This window comes from Octopus bimaculoides, chromosome 3, assembly GCF_046866305.1.
Source record: "Octopus bimaculoides isolate indiv1 chromosome 3, ASM4686630v1, whole genome shotgun sequence".
Lineage (NCBI taxonomy): Eukaryota > Metazoa > Mollusca > Cephalopoda > Octopoda > Octopodidae > Octopus > Octopus bimaculoides.
In genome coordinates, this window is record NC_142930.1 from 24703853 (window position 1) to 24726031 (window position 22179).

At 32.6% G+C, this 22179-nt stretch overlaps 1 protein-coding gene across 3 annotated transcripts in view; it reads right to left on the reverse strand.

Moving 5' to 3' along the window:
• LOC106878287 (solute carrier family 25 member 32) overlaps positions 1–22179 on the reverse strand; it is a 103588-nt gene that overhangs the window by 24691 nt on the left and 56718 nt on the right. The window contains exon 7 of one of the 3 annotated variants that reach the window (XM_014927465.3): positions 10564–10729. The exons of 1 other annotated variant lie outside the window; for it this stretch is intronic. In XM_014927465.3, coding sequence (XP_014782951.1) covers positions 10576–10729 — 154 coding nt within the window. In that variant the 3' untranslated portion in view covers positions 10564–10575. Of the gene's footprint in view, positions 1–10429; positions 10730–22179 lie in introns of those variants that run through there. One more of the 3 variants, XM_052966606.2, reaches the window with a different exon arrangement.

The window sequence follows — 22179 nt, forward strand, 5'->3', positions numbered from 1 at the left end:
ATCAGGAAACCTTATCACATTCAAGAATTCATCAGGATTCTTAGTAATGCTCAAACTCATGGCAATATGGGGAATAACCAAACACCTCAATCTTACAGTCAATATAACCATCACTTCATATCCAGCAAATCATAATTCAATTCATTCCTGCCCAGTCACTATAAATTCACGGCTTAGATTTCATACAGCATTACACTTATGTATACTTAACTGTAAAAAAAAATAGAAATACAAAAACAATGTATGTAAGAAAAAAAACAATTCAATAAAGCATTTGTAATTTTTTTTTTATTTAAGATTCATTCAACAAGGTATGCAAAATATATACCACATACACTCAAAAAAAAAAACAAAAAAAATGTCCTTTTGTTTAATTTCTTCAAGAATTCCAAGTGGAATACTTGGCATGGGATATACAAAAGTTATCAATACATTATTATTATTAGCTTGTCCTTCACAGAAGTCAAGTGAGAAAGATAGATGTTACCACTACTGTCTTTCAGTGGATTAAAAAGTTGGCATATATATATATATATATATACATATATATACATATATATATATATATATATATATATATATATATATATATATATATATATATATATAGTGTATGTCTTTATGTCCATATAAATATGTGTGAATCAGTGTATGTATGTGTGTATGTTGTGTATGTATGTGTGCAGGCATGTTTGTTTCAAAAAGTAAATAAATGGCCTCAAAGGAATGTGAAAAGAAAAGAAGTAGGTGCTACAACAATTATAAAATGACCTCATAATTAGAAAGGAAAAAATTAATTTTTTTTTTTTTTTTTTTTTTTTTTCCAAATTAGGCATGGGCAATAAATGAATAGAAAATGATAAAATGTGATGTTCATGCCTTTCCCAAGGTCATTAACAAATTAGATTACATACAAATGGAAATCAAAACCAAGGTATGGAATGAAGTCCTGAAGATCTTATAACAATACTCTGGCACCTGCCAAAAATAGTCTCTCTGACAAAACATCATTCATTTGTCAAAGTGGAAAAAGTCATATTTCTGAGCCCACCACCCAATGATGTGAATGGTACTTGGTTGATCAGAGAAGCTAACAAAGTACCAATGTCAAATATCTTACAACTTAAACCTCAGTGCCAATTACAATAATTAATTATAACAGAAAAAGCATTAAAAGAAAAAAAAAGCCAAATAAGAAAGGAAAGCGTTAAAAGAAAAATATACAAAAAGTTGTAACTTAAAAGATAAAAAGAAACAGCTATCAAAATTTTGTTTATTCAAAACATAATCTACTATTTGTTAATGGTGAAAATAAGTTTTAGTTTTGTTGGGCTTTTATTTATGTCCACGTAGAATTTTGCTTTTATACATTTGTTTTGGACATAGGTTATGGTCAGAGTTAAAAGAAGCACCAAATCACATAGTTCTGAATAATTTTTTTTAAAAAAGTGTAATTTATATTTTCTTTTATGGGGGTGGGCATGTTATTTTGGGGTTTTTTGTTTGTTTTTTGTCTACTGGGGTATTGCAGCTTGTTTTTAATTGTTACTGTTATAAAGGCCTGTAGAATTGTAAGAAATAAAAATCATTCAAGTACAAGAGAGAGAATAGCAGGGATGGTAGGGAGAGGGAGAGAGCTTTAAAATGTGCCATGTTGGAATTTCTACATTTATGTTCAACATAAAATTATTCAGACACAAAGTATCTCTCAAACAGAACACAAACAGTTGTGTACACAAAATCCAAAGATAAAATGTTATACATGTATATTGAGAAAATTTTATACAAGTATATTGGGAAATTTTTATACAAGTATATTGGGAAAATTTTATACACGTATATAGTAGTCATGAATATTGAAAATTATGATGAGAGATAATGAAAGATGGAAGGGAAAATAGAGAAATAATGGAAAGATCAGAGTATATTTAATCAAATACATCCTAGTACATTAAAAAACCAAATTATAGTAACAAATGCAAAATAGATGTCTTGAGTTAGAAATCATTTTTACACTATGTTCTCTGTGTAGTGTATTGTCGACATCTTAATTCTATCAAGTCACTACTAAATATTGAGTAATAATAATGATATATGAATTCCACAGATTGGCACAAGACCACAGTTTCACTGGAGGAGTATTGTCAAATGAATCGACTCTTCTGCATGCCAGATAGCACTTTATTTATTGACTGTGAAGGGATGAGATACAAAGTCAACATCAGCAGGATCTGAACTCAAAACAGGGATGGAACTAGATGTGCAAAGATATTTAGCTGATGATCTACCATTTCTAGCACTTTTCTAATATGAATCACTGGTATTGGCACAAGAAAGGTTTGTAGCTGACTGAATCAAATCATGAATATGACTGGTACAAACATTAACCCCAGCAAAGTAAACTGGCAGTAACTGAACACAGAACATACAATATAACTAAAAACTGTGAGGTATTTACATAGTCTAGTACTACTGTTTCTGCTAGTCTACTGCCTTTTTTAATAATAATTTTTATTACTAACATAGGCACAAGGCCACACATTTGGAGAGAGGGTACAGTCAAATCAACCCCAGTACCCAACTGGTACTTATATTAATGCCAGAAAAATGGAAGGCAAAATCAAACTTGACAGGGTTTGAGTTTCAGATACAAAGAGATCTACCTAAATACTGCTGGACTTTTTGTCCTATGTTCTACCAATTCTGTCACTCTGTTGTCAGTTTTTTTTTTTTTTTTTTTTTTTTTTTGTCTTTTTAAGTTTTTCATGTTATTTTCAGCAATGTACTTGAAAGATTTATATATCAGAAATAGTGAAGAAATTTGGGAAGGGAAAGGGATAATGGTAATATAAAGACATGCAAAAAAAAAAATATATATATAATTTCATGCTATTTATGATATGTACCGGGATTTACCAAATTCTCTTCATACCTGCCACATTGGACAAAAGTTGGGTGCAAAACAAGAATAAATAATTCACAATTTAATTGCTTGATTACACAAGGTAGAGGGGGGAGGGAGAAAAAAAAACCTAGACAAAAGAGATATTAGGGATATCCTGATGCACATGCCTTGCCCAAAAGCAACAGTAAGTTTAAAATGGCTTTTATTATCAAGTATCAAGACAGGGTGGTAATCTTGACTCACCAGGAGCCAACCCTGTAACAGTCATCTAAAATATAAAGTACTGTTGTTTTTTTTTGTTTTTAGGTTTATTTTTTCCTTCTTTTTTCGCCATTCTCATTTTTCTTCTTTTCTTTTTTTAATTACTGCCACTGCTTCTTAGTAACAGTGTTATTTATTCTGTTTCTGTTGAAATATCATTCTTTAAACAAACTTACAATAAATGAAGATTAGGAGTTTCAATTCAAATACGAACTCCGATTTTAAATTTTAATAACACTGAGACGCTTTCATTATTGAAAATTGCAGGGGAAAAAACAGATGAAATTGGTATTTCAATAAATAAAAATTATCAAAAAGAAATTGAATTATCATGTATATGTTGTGTGTGTCATTGTTGCTTTTATCTTTGCTTTTGTTTCATTGTTGAATTCCAATATATTGTTAAACATAATTATTTTATTTTTTTAAGTTTTCCTATTTAATAATTTTACATACAACTATAGTTAATAAAAACACCTGTTTTATCAATTTGACAATAAAAATAAATTAAAATGACATAACCTCACTAATCCTCTGCAATACATACAATTAAAATCCATATATTATTCTTAAAGTATAAATAAGATATTTTTAACTGATTTTGTTTTAATTTGTTTTTACTTTTTGGATTTTTTTTTGCTGTCTTTTTTTTTTTTTTTTTGCGAGTTACACATTTTGCTACTAAATTTTGAAACAAAAATACTCCACATGAATTCCAATACAAATGGTGCAAACATTTTAAGAGAAAGAAATTTGTGACAAACATTTTTAAATGCCCAAAGAATACTAATTAGAAATTAAGTGGGCAACAAACCTAATTAGCAAGACTGTACAACATAAATAGGACATAAATTAGATCTTGTCTCCTTTTTTTTTTTGTTTCCCCTATAAATTTCACTATAATGACACAAGACTGTATCTATAAGAAATGTTCTTTAATGTTATCAAATTTTGGGAGTATAATGATCATGAATGAGTAAATCTAAGTCTGCATTCATTTAACAGTGTATACATGTTTGTATTTACTCATCAGAAATATTGCATGCTGAATTCTGGATTTCATATCATTGCAGATACAACAAAATAAAGAATGAAACTTGCAATTAGATATACGCAACACACACACACACACACACACAAGCAGTACAACTAATGTTTCCCTACCATTTGCACTGCATTGGTCCCTAATCAAATAGTTTCAAAATTTTGGATATGAATGCATTCTAGGATAACAACACTGATTTTATGAATGATATAAAGTTGAAGTGTTTTCTACACCAGTGAAGTAGATCCTCTAACATAGTTGAAAAGTAAAATAATATCAAGAAAGTAATTTTTTTAAAATGACAAATCTACAGCTAATGAAAGATTCTGGGTTGTATTTCAAAGAGATTATTGTTTTAAATTATATTATCAAAACTAGTTTTGGATAACTATTTGGAGAAGTTCCTGGCTTGATAAATATTGCAGCCAAAACAGAGAGGATTAGAACAGAGTCTGGTGATAATTATCAAAATTTAAAACAAGATGACCTCTGGCAGATAATTGTGACACTAAATATGATGCATGCATAAAGTTCTGGAGTAAGTTTCCCTAATTTCTCCTGACTCATGCAGTGCTTGAACATTTGGTTGCATAGAGTTTAATTTTAAGGTAACAAACCATACAAAGAAAAACTATCCGAATTCAAAATAATGTTCTGTTTTGTTTTTACTGTGTTACCTTTGGCAAGAATAAGTGAACTTGAATACATACATTCCATAACCATAATCAATTGAGTCATTAATGCACTACTGAAAACTTCTTCATGTTAAGAGTCTAAAATCAAATATGAAAAGGTCCATCCCTCTCCAAGCTAGATCTATTGTAAGATTTGTACACAACACTACAAATTTGTAAAGTACTTCCGACTCACACTAGTGAACCTATTTTATAGACTATAAACTATTACATCATAATGTCATGATACAATAAAGGCAAAAACTTTTCTTCTAAGATAAGATAGAAGTGATGTTTATGAGTGTTAAATATGCCAAAGTAGTCAAAACTGAGGAATGACTAGAGCTGGCACATCATACTTTATACATTGACCAGCATTGACAATAACAGAAATCTTTAAATGAATCTGTATAACTTTTAAACCATATTTTGAAAAAGCAATTTGCAAAGAACGCTGCCACAATTACCATTCACAAAGACATGACTGGCCAAAATTGTCAAACCAATTCTCCAGATGATTTTCTATAAAAACATAAGGCATCAGATTTGTAGGGGAAAAGGAATGAAACTAAAAACATAATTGTCTTTCTCAAAAATATCTGTAGCATATTTCTTAATATTTGTAATTATTAAATTCCATGATTTCTCAGACTACAAAAAACTCCAAGAAATGAATTTTAAAAAATTTCCTAAATGATTAAATATACATTAAGGAGTTATATTTTGTATAATTTTTTTTTTAATACATATGTATAAGCAAAGAGATTTAGGATAAGCAAAGCTGAGATGTGAGGTGATGTGCGTCCCTTTCCATAATATATTAATCATATAAGGAATGAAGTGACTACAAACTGGAATCATGAACAGATTGGTTATATACAGCTGATTACAACTGTTTCTAACTCCACAATATTTGTCAGTTTATATGACACAAACAACATTAAGTTGATTGATTAATTAAATTTGCAAAATACATTTGCTTTTTGATTTCAGTTGTTAACCATTTGATTCCAAAGATTATTTAGATCTATTAGCAATAAACACAAATAAGACAAAAGTGCATTAAAATAACCAAAATTACTAGTTGTAAATGTTTAACAAACTACTATAGCAAAATGAAATAAAATACAAACACTACTGAAACTCTAAAATAGAAAAAATTTCTTTAAAAAAATTGTATGAAAATGAAAAGAAAAACTTGTGTTGAAATAACTTTTGAAGAGTATTGAATATACAGTGCTATATATACATTTGAAATTAGATATCACAAAACAAAAGAATAAAGTTCCTTGATTTCAAATCCCACTGTTATTATTGCCACCAACAGCATAAAATCTACAAAGTTTTAAAGTACAGATTCTATCCAAACTAAGCATGTGTGTATGTATGCACCATACATATCACATACACAATCAAGAGCAAGTCTTAGTGCTACAGACAGAGCAAGTCTTAGTGCTACAGACAGAGCAAGTCTTAGTGCTACAGACAGAGCAAGTCTTAGTGCTACAGACAGAGCAAGCTATCTCAAAAATCAAAGCCATAAAATTGAAATATAGTACATACAACATATATGAACCCATTTTCAGCTGGCCATCATAGAAATAAGATTTATATCACAAATGGATTTGTTATTTGGATTCATTTATACACTTAAGACATGCATTACCTTTATTCAGAAAACGATACAGGTACACACACACACGGTTGGAAGATATCTCATTCAATACATGTAAAATTTTAGACTGACATTACTCAGAGCTCCTTGTTTTATGAAAATGGCTATATTCATGTGCATGTGTACATACATGCATATGTGAGAGAGAGATATGTACATACAATTTCTGTAAGGTTTAATACACAAGACATAGATGGCAGAATATTATTGATCTACCCTAACATTTATATAAACAAACTAACCAACTACAAATGACAGCATAAAGAAGCACTGAGTTAAAAGTGTTTCATCAACATGTAACCTATGAGTCTTTTCTGCATTAATGTTTAGAAAATGTTGCTGAAAATTTATATATATTTTGAATCAAAATATCAAAAAACTTCTGAAGGTCAAAGGATGTAAAACAACTAGAAACACTATCCTACTTTAAATGCAAAATAAGACAACAACAAAAAGAGAAAAGAAACTTTATATTAAACACTAAGCAAGTGGAAGTCAGAGTCAAGTCATCCCCATCCAACAAAGAAGAGGGATGAATAAGCTCCCCAATTTGTAGCTTGTTCAAAGTATGAAGTAAAGCAACATTCCAAAATTAAATAATGACTGCATGTTCATCAATCCTAACTCACCTTATTTCTAACAAGACACAAAAAAAAAATGATCAAAACTGAAGTTGCTATCAATAAAATTATGATCTTAAACACTGCACCCTGCATGCTTTTATACATTTGAAAGATGTGTGTGCACATGTAGACACACGTGCTGTATGGGTGGGTGTGTTCACACATATACTTAACATGCATATGTGAACACTACTGCCAAACTCTAAAGATATAAAATATAAGTTGTATCCTAAGATATGATCCCAAATAATCTCCCTCACTCAAAAATCAACTGCATTCAGCATTAATTTTAATTAATAATGACCTTTTCCCCATGTTCTGGTTCTTTCCAGTGCCAACCAGTAAAAAACTATGTCTGTAGTTCTTTTTGGCTTTTATTTTCTTTTTAAATTCCAATAACTCACTAATTGCTTGGTAACTTTTATTTATTCATTTGTGAATAATAATGTCGTTGGTTACTGGTTTCCAATGGCTAATGACTGTTTCATTGCATTTCCGACAATGAGAGAAGATAGAATAGAACAAGAGAGCATCTATTATCTGAGTGGGAAAGACTTCATTTGAAGAGCATCAGTTTTTGCTGATGTTTACACCTTCACCAATATAATATGGGTAAGCTATATAAACACACACACACACACACACACACACACGATGGGCTCTAAACACAATTTATATCTAGCAAATTCCACTTACAAGGTGCAGATCAAACCAAGACTAATGCAGAAGAAGACAGTGTAGCAAAACTTAGTACTACATGGTTGCAGAGCAAACTTCTTAACCACATAATCAGGCCTGTGAACATCTTTAAAAGAATATTTTTATAAAAGCTACTTCCATTCAAAATTTAAAACAAAATTATTAGTGTCAAGATTTCAAAACTCAAACAATAACAATTATCTTCAGGGCCAATTAAAAAACAAAGAAATAATCACAACATTGCCGTTATTAATAATCACTTAGAATTGCATTATGGTGCCTCAGATTTATAAAGAGAGAACGAAATATATGACTTTTCCCGTAGAAAATTAGTATATAAATGGTGTTATCTCACATCTAATTCTTGTTTGTAGTCACACTAATCACACTAATTTTAACTAACCTGTTTATTAACTCTACAGTTCTCATTGTAATTATATTATTGGTTTATTTGATTGAGAACAAGGTTAATTTTGGTAAAGAAAGAGCGTAATTAATTAGCTAATTAATTTTTGAACTCAGAACAGAAGACATGTGCTTTACTGATTCCAACAAACTCCACAAATCTATATATTCACTTCTAAATTCAAATATAAACCAAGGTAAATGATGAGCACAATATAGCACATGATTCAATGTTTTACAGTACTTCATTTCATATCTTCAAATCATGGCAAAGTCTAGCTTTGCTTGTCATCCTTCCAAGATTTATTAAACAAGTACCATCAATATATTGTACTTGGTGTAATTAACACAGCATTTCCCCTTTAACAACCAGTTGTGTGTGTCTAAGAGAATATTATTGTCTGTCTTCTCTCTGAGGCACCAAGCATGTTTTGCTCCTTCTTAACAATTTAAAGCCCTGCACATATATAAAAGAACTGCTATTATTCCTACTTCACACAAGTGTCAGAAAATAACACATTTTTATTCATAAAACAATCATCAATGTCATATTTTCATTTTCTTTCCTCATGAGTCTGAGGTCAATGAAATATACTGAACATCATGCCTTCAATAACTTGCCTTTTGCCCACTCAAATCCTTATTAAAACATCATCAGTAGAATACATGTACATGGTCTAACATACACAAACACTTCAATTTTTTAAAATAGACATTTCTGATAAGTACAACTACTTCATAAAACACTACAAAGATTTCAGTGAACTACAAACCAGTTTCATAGCTTACAGTATTGTCATTGTTAATGGGTAATAATATGGTGGAATGGCTAAGAAAAGTTGCAGATACATTGAAACAAAACATTGATAAATTCTTTAAAAAGGGACAGTTAAAACAAAAGAAAAGGATTACCAAAGTCTATGACATATTAGATATTCAACTACGTAGCAGAAACTACACACCTTATAAAGGCACGGGTTTATTATTGCTTAAAAGCAAGAATTATTGGTGAAACTAATAGTCATAAATATATTGAATTTAAACAATTAAAATATAACTACAAGGCGCGGGGTAGTGAAATGAATGAGTTGGTTATGATATCAAATTTGACAACTACTAAAATCATAATATATTCTATGATAAATATACACAAATAAAATGAACAATAATGAAACTAAATTCATGTGGGTTTTCTTTGTCTTTTTGAACTACACTTCTTTCCATTCCATCCAGCTCAAATCATGCTATATTTTATTTTATTTTATTTTATTTTCAGTAAGATTTTTTTTAATGCCATATGAAGGAATTGGAAAAGGAGGTTATTCTGATGTGATAAAAGTTTACAAACATTAAAAAAAATAAACAAAGTTAAGCAAGAAATCTTACTGTGTGAGAAGAAAATAAATATCAGCCAAGACCTTGAAAGATGCAGAAGCAAAGAGAGTAAAACCTCATGCTCAGGTGATAGTTTGCAGACAATATCATTATCATTATTATTATTATCATCAGCAATCTATTTTTTTAATAAAACTAAAGGAGTTTACCAAATAGTTACTAATATCAAAAATTAAGGAAGTGTGTTCTGAAAAACTGAAAGTCATCAGCATTGTTATTAATATTCTCATTGCTATCATTATCACCATTATTATTGGTTTTACCGCTATTATCATTACTATTAATATTATTAACTTTGTGTTTTGGGGATAGTAGTACCTTTTAGAGGAAATGTCGCAGCCAAAAGTACAATTATTGATACCTAAATATTGGAGATAGCTATGTCCCCCACTCCCACCCTTCAGAAATATATCGAAATGTTCATCTAATGATTCATCTGAAAAGGTCATTGGTTTAAGAGCATGAAGAGGAGCTTTAACCAAAAAAACAGGAAAAAAAAAGAAATACATGCAATTCTTTCTTTTTTATTAATATAAATAATGATGATTAGTAGTAGTAGTTGTAGTAGTAGTAGTAGTAGTAGTAATAATAATAATAATAAATAATTATAATAATAATAATAATGTGAAACAAAATATTAAATGTGAAAGACAAAATTAATGAAAATGACATAAATGATTTTTAGTAATGATATTTGTCAAAGCTAGGTAATAAAATAGGTCAACTATGCCCTTTCAGAAAGGTTAATTTCAATGTTTTGAGAAGGGTACCATCTGAAGGACCAGTGAATGTTTGCTTTCTTTCTTTGCTTTATTTTTTTCCCTTTTTCTTTTTTTCTTTTTTTTTTTTCAATCTATTTATTGTTTGTTTTTAACACAGACCTTGTTACCGTTTCAAGTTTTCCATTGGTCTGATTTCACTGAATGGTTCGCCTGATGAAGTGAAGTGATGTACTCGTAAACTAGTAAAACGATGCATATGTTGGGAGTGACATGAACCATGTAGACTGGAAATCCTTTGTACAATCCTCGTAATCTTCCTTCATTTCTGGACAGAAAAAGAAAAGAGTCCAGTAGGAATACAAATCACCAAATGAGAAGAGCAAGAAAATGCTGTACATTAGGTGAAAAAGCTAACATTAGGTAAAATTGCTAATTGTTTATTTAAAAAATAAAACATTATCAAATACAGTTTTATAATTGCCAACATACACACAAACACATAAATGTGTTATAATTGTATGCTTGTACATGAAATCATTAGTATGTTTTACTGTGAAATAAAAACAAAAAATATATTAATTCTACATACATTTTTCATGTGAAAGAGTTCTAAAAAAATAAAATTATTATTATTATTATTATAATTACACAAATAAGGAGGGAAATAATAAAGTCTATCTAATGAGACTGTTCACCTAACAACAGATTAAAAATTAAGACTTAAATTCAAGAAACAAACATGTAGACAACTAAGAGTATAATTCAACAAAGCCTTCTGATAATCTATGTTATAAGGAAATTTATACAATAGCTGGGTAAAATATTTGGACAAATACATACACATTTGAGCTAAGGCTGAGAATCTGACAAGTTCTAAAACAGTTTCCTTAGGCACAACTGAAACCATTTTGCCTTCACAATGCACATCTAGAGTGAATCAATTTGATAGTGAAGATACCCATCTGTAAACTATTCTCACATAAACAACTTTAGACAGACATGCAAAGTAATAATACAGAAAACATTAATTTCACAATGATGACACTATTAATAAATGTTATCTTACAGTGAATATTCACTTTCTGCTAGGCAGAAAAGTTGCTTTAACCATGAACACAGTGCAGCAGCAGAATACAAACCACCAGCCATTCACTAACTGACCAACACTCCTTTCATTTAACATTTTATGATTCAAATTTAAGTTGAAGCATAAAGAATTCAGAATACCAACAACTGGAATCTGCAACAATTTATCTAGCTTCAAACCTTCTAGTTTGTGAAGAGAGAAAATGAGAAGAAACAAAAAAAAAAAAAAAAAAAAAAGTGACACCCCAACAAGATAGCTTTTAAACAATCACTGTTAAAAATGGTAGCCAAAGTTCACCACATCACAACCTAATATATTAAAGAAGGATACACTGGACAATGTGATATATAAAAAAAAAAGGCAAATTAGTTACACTTTTGATCACAGTCAACTAAGATAACAACATAACTGTTGACAAGGGACTAGAAAATCAGTAACGATGAATCAGAGAAAAAGAAAAATTGTAATTAATCGAATATATAATAAATCACATAATTGTGTACCCCCACTTTAAGGCGGTGAGCTGGCAGAATTGTTAGCACACCAGACAAAATGCTAGGCAACATTTCATTTGCCTTGACATTCTAAGTTCAAATTCTGCCAAGATTGACTTTACCTTTCATCTTTTTAGGGTAAATGAAATAAGTACCCATTAAGTACTGAGGTCAGTATAATCGACTAGCCCCCTCCCACCAAATTTCAGGCCTTGTGCCTATAGCAGAAAGGACTGTGTACCCCTAATGGCAATAAAAAACAATACATTTTTAATACTGTTACAAAAGCAAAAGCTGGACTCCAAACCTCTCTACTAATGGCTGAGGCTTGGGAGTGTAAACAGACAAAAATTGATGATAGTATACTGGCACAAGCCTACATATTTATCATGATATACAGGCATAGCACCTTGGGTGTTTTAAGCTATAGAACTAGAATCAACAAAAACCTTGTAAATGAATGTGGTAGATGGAAACAGAAAGAAACTTTTCACACGTGTGTGTGTGTGTGTGTGTGTGTGTGTGTACAAGTGTTTGTGCATGAGTGGGTAGGCCTTAGTCTATTTCCACTTTTCTGCATAAACATGTCCGACCAGACATGAGGAAACAGGTGAGGGTTGGTAACATGAAAGGGCATCCAGCCAATGAAAATTTGCCTCAATGAATTCTATTTAACTCTGATGCAACTATGGAAAAGAGGACAAATAAAACAATGATGAAGAAGACATTTCAAATTAGAAGTACCAATCATTTTAATTTAGTAAATAATAGCTCACAGCACACTGTAGAATGGTTGGCAATAGGAAGGGCATCCAGCCATAGAAACTCGCCACAACAGACAATTGGAGCCTGGACAGCTCCCCAACTGGCTATCTCCATGTCAAACCATCCAACTCATGCCAGCATGGAAAATGGACATTAAAAGGATGATGATGATGGTGGTGGTGGTGATGTGCGTGTGTGTGTGTGTGTGCGCACGCATGTTTTTATGAAGCAAACTTAATATACTTATTGGCAACTAATGCATCATATAATTAGAAGAGAAAAATAACATACTAGCCCATCTATTAATGATTTAGATTTTTTTAAAAAAGTATCAAATCAATATGAATTGTTTGTTAATTGATTAGAGTAGCGCAGAAATATAGAAGCCTAGAAATTAGGTAATTGATAAGTAATTAGTATGAGAAAACAAAATCTAATGTGCTTACAGTTAATAAAGGTTATAAATCAATAACTTTTTTTTTAACAATTCCCCTCTATTTATCTTTCTTTATTTTTTGACAGGTTACAGTCATTGGATACCACCTAATCATTATATCAACCCAGTACTTGACTGGTATTTACTTTATCAACTTTGTAAGAATGAAAGGAAAATTCAACTGATGTGCAATTTGAACCCAAAACAAAACAATACTCATGTATTTTGTCCAACACTATCGTGTGTGTGTGTGTGTGTGTGTGTGTGTGTGTGCGTGTGTGTGCGTGCGTGCGCGTGTGTTATTTTATGTCTTTTTCAATCCTTGTATGGGTTGCAGGCACCTTTCCCAGCACAATATCTTGCCATTTGCACCTCTTCCCTCGTGCCTTTGTCAATCTTCAATTTCTGCAGGTTTTCTTCCACTGGGTTGCTTGGCGCTTTTTTACTCAACTGTCATTTTCAATATGTATCAAATGTCTGTACCAAAGCAGTCTCCTCTCTTGCACTCCGATTTATGCTCAATTGTGCAATTACACTTGACATTATACATCCAGCAGAGCATGCTTACTTCACTCCTTTCCTGCTTTTGCACATCCTCTATATCCAATCTTCATATTTCACAACCATGCAATATCACACTTCACCAAGAGGTAATCAGTTCATTACTTCATTACCTGCAGAGGTAATAACTAAACATTTTCCAATTTGTTCTTCTCACTGTGACAACTATAATTTTGGAATACTCACCTCCATGGCTGATAAGGTTATCTAGCCTTCCAAGAATTTTAAAAAAATTCATTTCATGGGTCATCTTACTGCCAACCACTTTTATGCATCTGCTATGTATGAAGTTTTCTGTCAGCCTGCCTGTCAATCCTTTACATCTTCTGTATCCATAGCTAACATTAAGTTTACCATATAGAAATCTTATCTGACTCCTTTTCTACATATCAAATGAAGCCAGTTCACAAAATAAATATAGAGTCCTATCTTCTTTGCTCCCAACTAAAACTTTTGTTTTTTTTGGTAGATTTACCACTTGATTATTGTCTCTACTTCAACATTCGGGATTTCTTCATTCATCTTTTTGACATTTAACAATGAGAACTAAGCCTTTAGCATACAAGAGTTCTCACAGACAGCTGATCTTAAACTCATCTGTTATGGAGTGAAGAGCTGTATAACATCTCGCATGTCATCTTCCAAACTTTCTAGGTCTTTTTATTAGCTTTTATGTTCCATCTGCTACAGTACTGTTCTAACACCCATATCACCCATTTCACAGGAAGCTTGCTCCAAACATAGATCTGGTCAATGGATCAATATAAATAACAGCAACAGGGCCTCTCTTTTATTCACTGAAGATACAATGCCTTCAACAATCAGTCTTCCACTTTTGTCAGATCATAGGCTAAGCTTTTCAACTCTAACAAGAATCTACCAATGTTAACTCCTCAAATGGCAACTGTTTAGTGGTAGACTTTCTAATAGTGTCACTTGTGCCCAATAGCTCTGAGTGAAATATTTTTGTTGACCAGATCTTCATAAAAGGTTTTAATTCAAACATATGCTTGATATCAAATAAATGCTTCTCCAGTGTGTTGAATGATTCAAAATGACAGTCAAAATTAGCACATTTTTATTGATTCCAATCCCAGTAACCTGGAGTACTAGCTTATGACAATAACTCTGCAGATCTAAAATTAGGAATTACTTTATCAACTCTCAAATGACCAAAGCTAAGACAGTAGACAAAACATCAAAGACAAAACTAATTCCAGACCTTGGAAGTGAAAAGGGCAAAACGAATACTGTAGAGTACTTAGGACCAATGTTCATAAATTTACAACTGGAGTAAAAGAGGGGTGGACTTGGTATGTGAAGAAGAGTTTATTTGCATGAGAGTAAGTAAGAGGGAGAGCGAAGAGGGAAAGGAATAGTGACTGAGTGAGCAAGCAAGAGTGAGCAAGCAAGCAAGCAAGCGTGAGTGAGTGAGTGAGTGAACAAGAAGAGTGTGTGAGTGAATGAGTCAGCAAGTGTGAGTGTGTGAGTGAATGGGGTGAGCAAGTAAGAATGAGTAAGAGAGCAAGAGTGAGTGAATGAGCGAAGAGTGAGTGAATGAGTGAAGAGTGAGTGATTGAGTGAATGAATGTGAGTGAATGAGTGAGCAACAGTGAATGGGCAAGCAAGAGTGAGTGAATGAGTGAGCAAGCAGGAATGAGCGAGCAAGATTGAGTGAGTCAATGATTAAATGAGTGAGTGAGTGAGTGAGCAAGAGCAATTGAGTGAGCGAGCAAGAGTAATTGAGTGAGCGAGCAAGAGTAATTGAGTGAGCGAGCAAGTGTAATTAAGTGAATGAAAGAGCATAAGTGAATGAGCAAGTGTGAGTGAGTGAGTGACCACGTGTGAGTGAATAAGCGAGCATAAGTGAGTGAGTATGTATGACCAAGTTTTGAGTAGTGAGTGAACAAGGGTGAGTGGATGAGTGAGTGAGCAAGAGACAGAGAAGGCAACAGATATAACAACCTCATTAGCAACATACTTGTGACAGTTTGTTAGATGTATAAAATTATATCATTCTGGATTTCAGCAAGTGACTGATGAGGTAAACATGAATGATGAGTATTAAAAAATATGAAATTAGGCAAGCTACATTCTTTCTGTGGTTTGCCTGGAGATTATATTTCCAAAGTTAGAGTAAATATGTTTATTAACCATAATGTATGTAGTTTCCATAGTCACATCATATAGAAGAGAGTGTGCGTGTGCGTGTGTGTGTGTGTGTGTTGAGGTAGTTATTAAGATTACTTTACAACCGCATGGTTATGAATACAATTTGTGAGACACCTTGAGTGTCTTTTAGTTTAGCTTAACCAATATCTTGTGAGAACAATTAGGTAAATGGAAACTACACAGAAGCCCATGATCTTTATAAATAAATTTTGTGTGTGAGCATGTTTTACACTGGACAAAAATTTTTTTTTATATTGATGTTTCTGACCTTTAACAAAGCAGTTTAACAAAAAAAAAAAAAAAGACAAAATAAATGCCAGACTGAAATAAGTTTTGCAATAAGATCAGCAATGAACAACTCATTGTGACAAATTACATGGGACAAAGGTGTTTCAAAAGCATAGTAACTAAAGCAAGAATAAGTAAAAAAAAATATCAAGAAGCTACTACAACTAGAAGTAACAACAAAAAGATTTTCAAAGAGAAGGTCACAGAGTGTAACATGCATGTGTGCACTGTGTAACATTACATGAATATTACACATGGGTATTGAGCAATGACAATGTATATTAGTGCACATGAACCACAGCATACAAATCAGCTGAGAGAGAAACAGAGAGATAAGAGAAATCTGATTTAATGAACTCTCTTGGCATTACATGATGAGGGCTGTACATATAAGGTTGAATTCTCAGGAACCAGATGAGACAGGACCATAACAAATAGTGAGACACTGGACTGAAGATAAAGACTCATTCAACCTATGCAAGAATGGAAAAATGATAACACACACACACACACACACACGCACACGCACGCACGCACACACACACATTTACATACACATGTTTGTGTGTTTAAGTACATGTAAAAAAGTAGGATTTTCGAGCGAGATCGTTGCCAGTGCCCCTGGACTGGCTTGTGCGGGTGGCACATAAAAGACACCATTTCGAGCGTGGCCGTTTTCGTGCGGGTGACACGTAAAAGCACCCACTACACTCTCTGAGTGGTTGGCGTTAGGAAGGGCATCCAGCTGTAGAAACTCTGCCAAATCAGACTGGAGCCTGGTGTTGCCATCCGGTTTCACCAGTCCTCAGTCAAATCGTCCAACCCATGCTAGCATGGAAAGCGGACGTTAAACGATGATGATGATGATGAAATATACATAGCTGTGTGTGTGTGTGTGTGTGTGTGTGTGTGTGTGTGTGTGTGTGTGTGTGTGTGTGCATGCACATATCATTATCATCATCCTTTAACGTCCATTTTCCATGCTGGCATGGGTTGGACAGTTTGGTCAGAGCTGGCAAGGCAGAGAGGTGCGCCAGGTTCCAGTCTGATTTGCTTGGATTCTACAGCTTTTAACATGGTGCTGGCACAGGACTCTTGCAGTCCTCTTCACCAGGAGATTCAGCCTTAACACTTCTGCTGCGGAGGATGGGTCTTCTTCAGTACAGTAAGACACCATGTATCTCGGTCCTTTGTCATCTCGTCTGAAAGGTTCAGCATCCTGAGGTCATCCTTCAGTACTTTGTCCCATTTCTTCCTGGGTCGCTCTCTCTCTCTTTCACAAGCTCCATCCACTATATATATATATATATATATATATATATATATATATATATATATATATATATATATTCATAGCCACTTTAACATGGTTGCCCATTCGAGCAGACTACTGGATTTTTTAACCTCAAGTGGCTATGAATATTACTTGTCAGTACAATTACTGTACTGGTCTCTTAGAGATTTTAGAACTATATATATATATATATATATATATATATATATATATATATATATATATATATAAGATTCAGATAACTTGAGGTACTTTAAGTTGGGGCGCCAAGTCAGTCCGGTATTATCTGCACAGCTTGGAGTAAGGTGAATAAAAAGCAAATAAGTAACAAGGATGTCAAGGTATTAGTGCCGTAATGCACTAATATCTTGACCGACCGGTCGGCCGGCCAGGCAGATAGATAGATAGATAGTAGATAGATAGATAGATAGACACACATTCATATATATAATTGTGTATGTGTGTGCACATGCACGTGCGCACACATACACACACTCACACATAAAAGTATGAACACATAAAAGTATAAAAATGTGTGTGAGTGTATGTCTGTATATGGGTAAGTTATACATTTGTGAGTGCAGGAATAACAGGAAAGGGGCAGATGTTTTTACTTTTGTTTCCTATGTGTTTCACAATCACAATTATTCAAAATATTATGTCGCTACTTTATAAATTACAGATTGATACAATTACAAAAAATCTATCAAAGAAAGGCTTATAAATACAAATGTACTAACATTTAAATACATAAGTGTAACACAGAATGAACACATAAGAGAATATGAAAAATAAAACCGGCACACACTTGTGCACACACTATTCTATAAGATACACTTGGAGTTTTTGCCAAGGATAATTTTAATCTACTAAAACTTTGCGATTGCTTGCATGCATGCTTACATATGTGCCTGCTTGTAATTTGATACAGCCAATATGGTGCAAAATGGGAAAATACTCTAAAAGTAAGGTACCCCTGAAATGTGAATACAAACAGAATAAAACAAGTTTCCTGTAAATCAGACCACAGATTCCCGAGATACATAGTTTTTTGGGGTACCTTCATAGATACCCAAAATGGAACATTATGGGAAAATACTCTGAAAGTAACGTAACCCTGAAATGGGAATATATAATACTGTGAAAATTATTTCCATTAATTTTATGTTTACGTTATATAACAATTCCTTTTGCATTTTTGTAGAAATGTGCACATACTAAATAAATGCTGTTACTGGAGTTCAAGTTTATCCCGGGAGTTCTATTTCTATTAGATGCAGTAAATAATCAATAAAACCGTAAACATGAACTTGTAAACCAGACTTATGATAATACGAACAAATTGAAATATTTAACTGAATCATCATAAAATTAACTTTCATTTCAATAGTGACCCAACAGGTCATGGGTGGTCCAGTACAAGTATAAACAGTTAATACTTCAGGCAGCAATCCCCATTACAACAGTTTCAATCCAATGTAAATCACTGGGAGAAGGCTTTTTTCTTCTTTTCTTTACAAAAAGAAAAAAAGCAGAGATAGAATAACTAGCTTCTTGATTGAACCCCAGTATGGTTTCTATTTTATGAAGCTTTAAGGTTTCCTCTGAACTGTATGAAGTTAGAAACAAAGATCACTAAGTCAGTTACAATAAAGCAAATTTACCACTGTAATGTCAGAATTTATGAGATTTGTTATTTATCATCATCATTTGAACATCTACTTTCCCATGCTTGCATGGGTCAAACAGTTTATTGAAGCATATATTCTATGGCTGGATGCCTTTCCTGTTGTCAACTGTCACCTGTTTCCAAACAGATATTTCTTCATGACCAGACATATTTACAAATAAATGACACTCACTTATATCATGCGATGTCAAGTCAAGAAGACATGCAGACTTCTTACATTTTCCATCTCCCAAATCCACTTACAAGGCTTTGGTCAGCCTGTGACTATGGTAGACAACACCTGGTCTAGGTGCCATGCAGTGGGACCGAACCTAAAACCATGTCATTGGGAAGCAAACTTCTTAACCACAAAATCTGCACCTATAATATGTGATGAATTTTCCCAAATATTATAGTCAGCATTTAATTTCACTAATTCAATATATTAATTTTTTTCAGGGCCTTATTTCTAACATAGCATAATTTTCAATATTTCAGAAGTCTATTTAAAAAGGGAAGTTGATGCATAATAGCTTTACAAGTTCTCTACTAATTCAAGCATGCTTCTAGCAAATAGAAACACTTTCTATTTAGAAAGAAAACAACATTACATACTTATATATTGCTTAGGGAAATATAAAAGAGGAATGACATTTTGATATTCATTCCTTTCTCAAGCATTTGTAACATTAGAAAAGCTATAATCAGTAACTCTAAGAGAGTCAATCATAAAGAGCAATTAATACCTTGATACATATTAAGGTCTCCATACAAATTGAGTTATCCTAAAAGTAAGGCTTAAGATAACAATTACATTCAACATTAAATAGGTCTTATATTTGCCTTCCCAATAATACACATTTTGTTTTCAAACTTCAAAAAGTTAATGAGTAACAGGATAAACAGAAAGCAACCAAATCAACTAAAGTATATACATTGGCATTAGGAAGGGCATCCAGCTGTAGAAACCATGCTACAGCAGATAGCTGGAGTCTGGACAGCTCCCTGCTAGCCAGTTCCATGTCAAACCGTCCAACCCATGCCTGTATAGAAAGCAGACATTAAATGATGATGATGAAAACTTTTGGAGCTTAACTTTTGTAAGATGGTTGGTGTTAGGAAGGGCATCCAGCAATAAAAACCCTGCCAAAACAACCCCAATTAAACCATCCAACACACACCAGCATGGAAAATGGACATTAAATGATGATGATATATAGTTTATATGCATAACCATGGTAGCTGATACACATTCTTTTGGTGGGAGGAGGGCCATTAATAAGATTACATTATAAATAAATAATTCAGGAATAATTTATAATGATGATATAACAAACTTCAGTTAAATTAGAAAAGAAATACACTTTTCAACAACATAATACAAACTTAATATAAATACTGCATTACTCTTTACTCTCTTTTACTTGTTTCAGTCATTTGACTGCGGCCATGCTGGAGGCCCGCCTTTAGTCGATCAAGTCGACCCCAAGACTTATTCTTTGGAAGCCTAGTACTTATTCTATCGGTCTCTTTTGCCGAACCGCTAAGTTACGGTGACGTAAACACACCAGCATCGGTTGTCAAGCGATGTTGGGGGGACAAACATATACACACACATACATATATACATATATATGACGGGCTTCTTTCAGTTTCCATCTACCAAATCCACTCACAAGGCTTTGGTCGGCTCGAAGCTACAGTAGAAGACACTTGCCCAAGGTGCCATGCAGTGTGAATGAACCCAGAACCATGTGGTTGGTCAGCAAGCTACTTACATTCTTTAAAAACATTTGACATCATAGCATACACTTGCCATTGAAAATGTCAGTTCCCTTTCATTATATTCTTGATAAATTTTCTATTTCTCATAATGATACAAAGTCAGAAATTTACAGAGTAGTGCAGACAGCTGGAGTGACTGCAGTAGATTCCGAGAAGTGTTTTCTCAACTCCAAAAAGTTAAAAAGTCATATCAACCACACAATTTTCTAAGAAAAAATAGAGGTATTAGACAACCTTTTAGTATTAAGATTACTCAATCAAATGTAATGCTTATTCATTCACATTACGTTGAAGAAATCATATATTATCTCATCTTCAGGATTTTGATAATTGGTTGTTTACTTTCAGAATAACATTGCAAGGTAGGTGTAAGAGGCTTGATCTGGCTGGTTTGAATGTTAAAGGGTCAAGTACTGAATATAAGACATTTATTCCGATACCCCATCGTTTATGTCCACTGACTTTGTTGTAGCCACAAGACATAGGACTTTTCTTTCAGTTGGTCATCATTATTGTTATAGCATTGCTTACCAGCAGTGTGACAAACACAAGGACACATCTCGTATCAACTGATGATAAATAATAATTATAGAACATAAAACATGTTAGTCTTCACTGCATGCAACTAAAACTACAGATAAATTCTCACACAATTTAAGTACAAAGCATGCTAGAGAGAGATAACATTAGCAAATTGAACTGAAATGAAATCCCAGATAAGACACAGTGAGAGGCACAGATATAATAAACCTGTTCTATTCCAAAGTAGACTGAAGTGGAAAGATAAATAAATTGACAAAACAGTAACTAGAGTTACAAAATATATCTCATAAGATTTTAATATTTTATCTCAAATATCTTTTTTAATGTATATGTTTGCATTCACACAACTCTCCTATACATGCACAAGTGTTTGCTAAATACACACTCTGACTGATGTTTACACTCTTATACCTCAACAAATTTTGCCAAGATTAAGATTTTCATAAAGTAGTCTCAAACATCATGTCATACTCCCTCAATATTTCAATGGATAGATTTCATCCAATAATAGTTTCATTGCTATAATCACATTCATCTTTTTATTGTATTCCTCCATTCTATCTCACAATGAAAGGCACAAAAAAAAACGTTTTTTTGGTGTTGCTGAATTTGTTTAGATATGAAAGATCTGCAGGATGTACTTGAAGCATTTTAATTATAAAAGTTACCAAGTTAAAGTGA